This window comes from Lathamus discolor, chromosome 2, assembly GCF_037157495.1.
Source record: "Lathamus discolor isolate bLatDis1 chromosome 2, bLatDis1.hap1, whole genome shotgun sequence".
NCBI classification, from domain to species: domain Eukaryota; kingdom Metazoa; phylum Chordata; class Aves; order Psittaciformes; family Psittacidae; genus Lathamus; species Lathamus discolor.
The window spans coordinates 103,271,511-103,278,860 of NC_088885.1; the positions used below are offsets into that span (position 1 = coordinate 103,271,511).

Here is a 7,350-nt window from a genome sequence, read left to right on the forward strand (position 1 = left end):
GGGCGGCTCTGCCAACCACCCCCACCCCCTCCGTCACCCCCCTCCTTCCCTCTTTTCCTCCTCCCTCCCTCCCGCCCTGCCTTCTCATTTCTCTCCCCGCCCCTCCAGAACGATATCCCTGTGAGTTTGCTCCACTGCCAGTGCCCGCTGCCGCATCTCCCCCGCCACCAACTCTGGGGAGCCGCCGGCGGAGGGCGGGGAGCCGCCGGCGGAGGGCAGGGACCCGAAGTTGCGGACAGACAGGGGGAGCTACCGGCAACGCAGAAAGGGCCGGAGCCGAGCACAGGCCGGCCCAGCCGAGGCAGCGCGCCGCAGCCCCCAGGTCGGGAGCTAGCCTCGGGCCGCGCTGGCTGGGCACAGCGACTCGGCCCCGCGGCAGCTGCCGGCCGCCCCGAGACCCTTCCCCGCCCCTCGCCGGAGCTGCTGCGGTAAGAGACGGGTTTGGGCTGGGGGAAGCCGGTGAGAGACACACGGGGGATCCCGGCCACGGCGGCGGGCTCGTCCTCTAAACTTGTTCAAGTTGTGCGGCCCGGGGGCGGCGGGGAGGGGCGCGCGGCGGCGGCGGAGGGGCGCCCTCTGCTGGCCGCGCCGAGCGTTGTCTGGCTTCGTGTTGGGGCGGGGGGCGAAATAGCGGCCGGCGGCGTGGGTCCGTCCTGAGCGGGCCAGCCTCGGTCCTTCCCTCCGCCGGCGCCGCCAAGGCGCGGGGCGTCCGTGTCAGTGTCGTTTTACTTTGGTTTTGTTTTTAATTTGAGCTGCATTTAGTCTCGGTTGCGTGTTTCAGGTTTGTTTTCTCGGTAGCTCCTCGCAGTGTAGTGGGAAGATAGTCGCTGATGCAGGACAAGGTGAACTAAAGAGAGCTCAAGTAGCCAATCTGGATTTCTGTTTTGCCAATGGCAAATTTTGTGGAACTTTAAAAATGCTAATTAAAAAACCCAGATCTGTGAAAGAAAAGGTGTATTAATTCGTCTTCCCTAGAAAGTGAGCAGTACTTTGTTAAGTCCTTCAGATATGTTCTTACATCTGTACAGCTTCAGAGAACTTTTGTTTCTCTTTTCACAGAAAGAACCAGCACGCAAAGTAGAAGAAAACCTGAAACTGCTCTTTTAACAAAAAAGTCTTGTCTGTCTGCCTCTTGCACGTGTTTTTCTTTTCCTTTGTAATGGAAGGAGCAGGATTATCTGAATCATTAAGGCAAAATTTGGGCATCATTGGCTGAAGATATCATGAAAGAAGACTTGAAAATATGTCGATACTCTGTGACTATTAATTCAGACATACTTTCTGCAGACAGAGGCAAGTAGTTGATAGAAGCACAGCAGTTTCCTACAGAGAGCACATGGAGCATCTAAGTTGATGTTTTGGAGGGGTTTTTAATAATTTTTTCCCCTTCCCACTCTCCCATGAGTCCCAAAAAGAAAGACAGAAAGAGAGTGCGTGGAAATTGACCTAAGGTGAAGGCTGAAGAAAGTAACTTCAGGTTTGGAGTCTGTTTTCCAAGTGCTGTAAATCCCCTATTTCATCCAATATAACACATTGTTCTGAATAAATTATATCATTTTGTGATCAGTGAAGTTTTTGTCAGCTGTAGAAGTGGAATTCGACCTGATTGAAAGCTCTTTAAAAAAAGTGAATGTGCGACTCCTATTCCTTTTTTCAAGTGAAGTTTTTCAAGTTACCGAGAGAGGGTGTTTTGGTCTCTTACTGTGCATTGTCACGACCTGTGTTTTATATGCATATCTTAGAGATTTTACTTCTTTCCTAACTTTAGTATTTATGCTGTAGTGTTGTGTTTGAGGCAAGTGTGAACAGACGAAGCACCTGAGATTTAATATTTTGAGAGCATTGTTATTTCAATGTTGTAGCTCAGATGACAATCTGAGTATCTGTTGGCATGCACAGTACACACTAAGTCTTTTCTGCTAAAAATACGCCTTAAGATGTTTGGTTTTGTACTTAACTGGATCAGAGTGTAATATCTGTACATTGTGTTTTGTTAGGAAATGCATGCCTGGGGAAGAGGTACTGCCTAATGGATCATGGCTCTGATGTTCACAGGGCATACTTTATTTCTGGCATTAATGATGTTTGCTGTCTTCACTTTTGAAGAATCTGTAAGCAATTACTCTGATTGGGTGACTTTTGTAGAAAATATAGATCAATATGAAAAACAGCAACATGAAGGTCTCAGAGTTGAGCAGAAGGCGAAAAAAGCAGTTCTTCATCCAAGCTTGTATTTCGGTGCTGAAGATGTTCAGGCACTGAGGCAGAAAGCTCATACAAGCCATTCGCATCTGTTTAGAGCCATCAGAAGTGCAGTGATATCTATGCTGTCCAACCCATTATACTACCTACCTCCACCCAAGCACGCTGATTTTGCTGCAAAGTGGAATGAGATTTATGGTAACAATCTGCCACCTCTAGCATTTTATTGTTTGCTGTGCCCTGAAGATAAAGCTGCATTTGATTTTGCCCTAGAATATATGGATAGAATGGCTGGCTACAAAAACTGGTTGGTTGAGAATGCACCTGGAGATGAAGTGCCACTTGGTCACTCCCTAACAGGATTTGCCACTGCTTTTGACTTCTTGTATAATTCACTGGAAAATGAGAGAAGGCAAAAATACCTGGAGAAGATATGGTCCATAAGCAAGGAAATGTATGAGTACTCAAAGGTTCGTTCCTGGGGAAAGCAGCTTCTCCATAACCACCAAGCAACCAATATGCTTGCTTTGCTTATTGGGGCTTTAGTTGCAGGGGTGGACAAAGGATCTCAGGCAAATATTTGGAAACATGCTGTTGTTGATGTGATGGAGAAAACAATGTTTCTGCTCAATCATGTTGTAGATGGGTCTCTGGATGAGGGCGTAGCTTATGGGAGTTACACAGCCAAGTCTGTAACCCAGTATGTTTTCCTGGCTCAGCGACACTTTGGTATTAACAACTTGGAGAATAACTGGCTCAAGATGCACTTTTGGTTTTACTATGCCACCCTATTGCCAGGCTTTCAGAGGACTGTGGGTATAGCAGATTCTAATTACAACTGGTTTTATGGTCCTGAGAGCCAACTGGTTTTCCTGGATAAGTTTGTCTTGAAGAATGGAGCAGGCAACTGGCTGGCACAGCAGATTAGAAAACACAGACCCAAGGATGGGCCGATGGTTCCATCCACTGCACAGAGGTGGAGCACACTGCACACTGAATTTATATGGTATGCTGCTGAAATCACTCCTCAGCCACCTCCTGGCTATGGTAGTGCTAAAATGCATGTGTTTCCTAACTGGGGAGTTGTTACTTATGGTGCTGGGTTGCCAAACAGTCAGGCAAACACCTTTGTTTCCTTTAAGTCTGGAAAGCTTGGTGGACGTGCTGTCTATGACATTGTTCACTTTCAACCATATACGTGGATTGATGGGTGGAGAAGTTTCAATCCAGGACATGAACATCCTGATCAGAACTCTTTCACTTTTGCTCCCAATGGACAGGTGTTTGTATCTGAGGCTCTTTACGGACCTAAACTTAGCCACTTGAACAATGTCTTGGTCTTTGCACCATCTCCTACAAGCCAGTGCAACCAGCCTTGGGAAGGACAGCTTGGTGAGTGTGCCCAGTGGCTGAAGTGGATTGGTGATGAAGTTGGAGACTCAGCTGGAGAAATCATAACAGCCTCTCAGGCTGGAGACATGATGTTTGTGAGTGGTGAGGCGGTATCTGCTTACACATCAGCAATGAAATTGAAAAGTGTGTATCGTGTTTTGCTGCTCTTGAATTCTCAGACATTGTTAGTAGTAGACAATATTGAGAAGGAGGAAGACTCTCCTGTTAATTCTGTCAGTGCCTTTTTTCATAATCTGGACATAGATTTTAAATACATACCCTATAAATTTAAGAACAAATACAATGGAGCTATGATGGATGTGTGGGATGCCCACTACAAGATGTTTTGGTTTGATCATCATGGGAGTAGTCCTGTTGCTAGGATACAGGAGGCAGAACAAGCTGCTGAATTCAAAAAGCGATGGACTCAGTTTGTAAATGTTACCTTTCCAATGAAAAACACACTTACAAGGATTGTTTACCTTTTCTATGGCCCTTATGTCAATGTTTCTAACTGTAGACTCATAGATAATGCAAAACCTGGATTTCAGATTTCACTCAGTGTCAACAATACTGAAAATACTATCTCTGTTGTGACTGAGTATCGGAATTTAAGGACAAGGTTCGATTACTTGGGATTTGGTGGTTTTGCCAAAGTAGTTCGTGAAAACAAAGTGACCAAGTTTGGTCTAGGTACTGAATCTGTGAAAAAACAAATAAAAAATAATAGGGCAGTTTTCCCATTTGGATTCAAAGTGAACGTAATTGCAGGGTTAATTTTGGGTGTTAGTTTGGTCATACTGGCTTTTCAGTGGCGGTTTTACATATCCTTTGGTAAAATGTTGCGTTGGATCCTGATACTGGTTGTCACACTATGGCTTATTGAATTGGTGGATGTGTGGAGCATGTGTACTCAGCCCATCTGCTCAAAATGGACCAGTGGCATAACAAAGCTAGAACATGATGAAGGCAATAAAGCCAAACAATTAGAAGGAAACCCTGTTGTTTTGCCAGATGTTATCATTACTTCACTTCCTGCTTCTGGTGCTGAAATTTTAAAACAACTGTTTTTCAATAGCAGTGACTTCTTATACATCAGGATACCTACACACTACCTTGAAATTCCTGAGAGTGAATTTGAAATTGATTCCTTTGTAGATCCATGTGAATGGAAGGTTTCTGATGTCCAAAATGGTCATTTTCGTCTGATCCAAGGGTGGCTCCAGTCTTTAGTTCGAGGCACAAAGTTACATTTACAAAACATTCATTTATATGAAGCCAGCAGAAGTAAAATTGCTCAGCATTTTGCCATGAACAAAGACAAAAAGAAACGCTCAAAAAAGAGAGAATCTCTGTCAGAGCAAAGAAGCAGGGCAAGAGGGAGTCAAGATAAAGATGCTGAATATATTAGGGAACTGAGAAGGCAACTCTCCTATTATCCTAATGCACGACCTGTGCTTAGTTTAAGTAGTGGAAGCTGGACATTAAAGCTTCCCTTCTTTCAGGAAATCCTAGGACCGTCAATGAGAGCATTATATGTTGTGAGGGATCCACGGGCATGGGTCTATTCAATGTTGTACAAAAATAAGCCAAACCTTTACTCTTTGAAAAATGTTCCACAGCACTTGGCTGCAATGTTTAAAGGGGAGACTGGTAAAGGAAAGTGTAGTTTAAATGAAGGCTATGCCTTTGAATATGAATTGTTAAGAAAAGAACTTTCAAATCCTAATTCAAATGCGGTTTCTGTGTTGTCTTATTTATGGTTAGCAAACACAGCAGCAGCACTGAGAATAAATGGGGTCTTGCTACCAACAAATTATCAGCTAGTCAAGTTTGAAGATCTAGTGAGCTTTCCTCAGAAGACGGCTGAAACAATTTTTGCCTTTCTTGGTATTCCTCTTCCTCCTGCTAGGTTAAACCAAATATTATTTGCCACCTCCACCAGTCTTTTCTATCTTCCTTATGAAGGGGAAATTTCATCAAGTAGCATTCATTCCTGGAAACAAAACATGCCCAATGAAGAGATTAGACAGATAGAAGATATCTGTTATTCTCTGATGGATCACTTAGGATACCCAAAGTTTATAGAATAAATGCTGCTGGTCAGCAGAAATTTGCACTAATGATCTCTGACTCTTAATTTGTGGATAAATATTATAAAAGTTTGTTTATTCTTGTAAAATGTGTACAGTCTGCTACTTTCAGAGAGATTATTTTAAGAAAACAATAGTTCTTGCAATTGTGGGTTTTTTTGGTTTATTTTGGTTGGGGCGGGGGGGAATACAACAAAAACTTGTAACTACTTCTGCTGCCTTTCAAAAAAAGCTGTGTGAACATTTGTAAAACTACCAGCTGGGAACTCTATAGCTCAGGGGATTAGTAATAGAATATGGAACTTTTCACCTCCAGCTCACCAGTTAGACCAAGTGGTTAGTTCCTGAAAGTACTTACCATCTAATTATTGTATGACGGCTTGTATGAAATTAAACTGGCTAACCTGGCCCAGTTCCCAAAGGTGGTAATTAGCCCCCCTGGACAGGTTTACTAATGCATTCTGTCTGTGTCTCACTGGTCACTGTAGTGGTGCAAAATAAACATAAGCTGAGATTTAAGGCTGTTCAGCATCCCTTCAGAAGGAAGAAACAATCAGAACATTTGAGTGAATCTAGTTTCTTATTTACAGTCTCAGCAGATAGGTTCAGAACTGGAATGAACATAGATATTAAATATCATCATAGGATATGGTTCCCTCACCTCAGAGATGTGGCACTTAGATTGGGGTTTGTGCTTTGATGAAAGAGAAGACTTCATTCTCCATGCCTGACAATGGAGTACACTTTGTGAGCTTGAAGTAAATTATCTGCAGAAAAAGAAATGGGACAAAAGCTAAGAAACCAACAGGATGTCCCAAATGAGCAATTCAGTTTGGAGAAGATTTTGTGTGGTTTTGACCCACCTCAACCTAGCTTAATTTTGAAGATTGCTAACATCTTGGCTCCTTGCACTGCTTTATCCTCTACCACTTGTCTAAGGTTCTGCAAGGATTTTCTCTTTTTGGGTGAGACTCTTCCGTCCTGCTTAGTTGTAACACATTTCTGCTGATTCTTGTGCGTAATTTCTGAGACGAGTGCAAATATTTGATGTCATTGTCAGTGGCTTATTGTTGATGTCTGCATAAAATGGCAATCTGAGATTTAGAAGATCTTAAATAAATTCTAGGTCTGTATTGCTGAGGGATGTTTTGCTTTTCTGTAAAATGAATTTCTGAAGGACAACCATTACTAACTTCAGGTCTTCTTTTAGAGAAGGCAGAAATCTGAAAATCACCTATTCCTCAACCACCTCACTTTTGAGTTTCCTTACAGTAAACTATTTCCAAAGTTGTCTGATTTTTATTGGTGTTTCTTTAACATGGAACTGTGATATGATATTAGTTTGGAAACAGGCTTGATATGATGGTTGTGTCTTTGTCACAGCTTATTTTCTTCTTGAGTCACAATCTTTGTTTGCACATACCCATTAAGAAAAGTTTTCCCATTTCCCAGTATAACTTGCTCAGAATTCTTTGGAAATGCATGCATACTGTATATGTCTGCAGATGTGGAAATCAGGTCAAAAAGAGACATCTGTTTCCTTTACCATCTGCTTTTTATTACAAATAGAATTGTCTTGAAATATGCTTCAGTCAGTTTGTGGGAGCTGAGATCAGAGATGGTTTATTATATTGAAATATGCGTGTAATTACTCTTTATTTGG

At 42.8% G+C, this 7,350-nt stretch overlaps 1 protein-coding gene across 1 annotated transcript; it reads left to right on the plus strand.

Moving 5' to 3' along the window:
* The first annotated feature begins 202 nt into the window (after positions 1–202).
* DSEL (dermatan sulfate epimerase like) lies at positions 203–6,976 on the plus strand. Its single transcript, XM_065667922.1, has 2 exons — positions 203–428; positions 1,060–6,976. The coding sequence occupies exon 2, from the start codon at positions 2,037–2,039 to the stop codon at positions 5,685–5,687; it is 3,651 nt and encodes a 1,216-aa protein (XP_065523994.1). The 5' UTR covers positions 203–428; positions 1,060–2,036; the 3' UTR covers positions 5,688–6,976.
* The last annotated feature ends 374 nt before the right edge of the window (positions 6,977–7,350 follow it).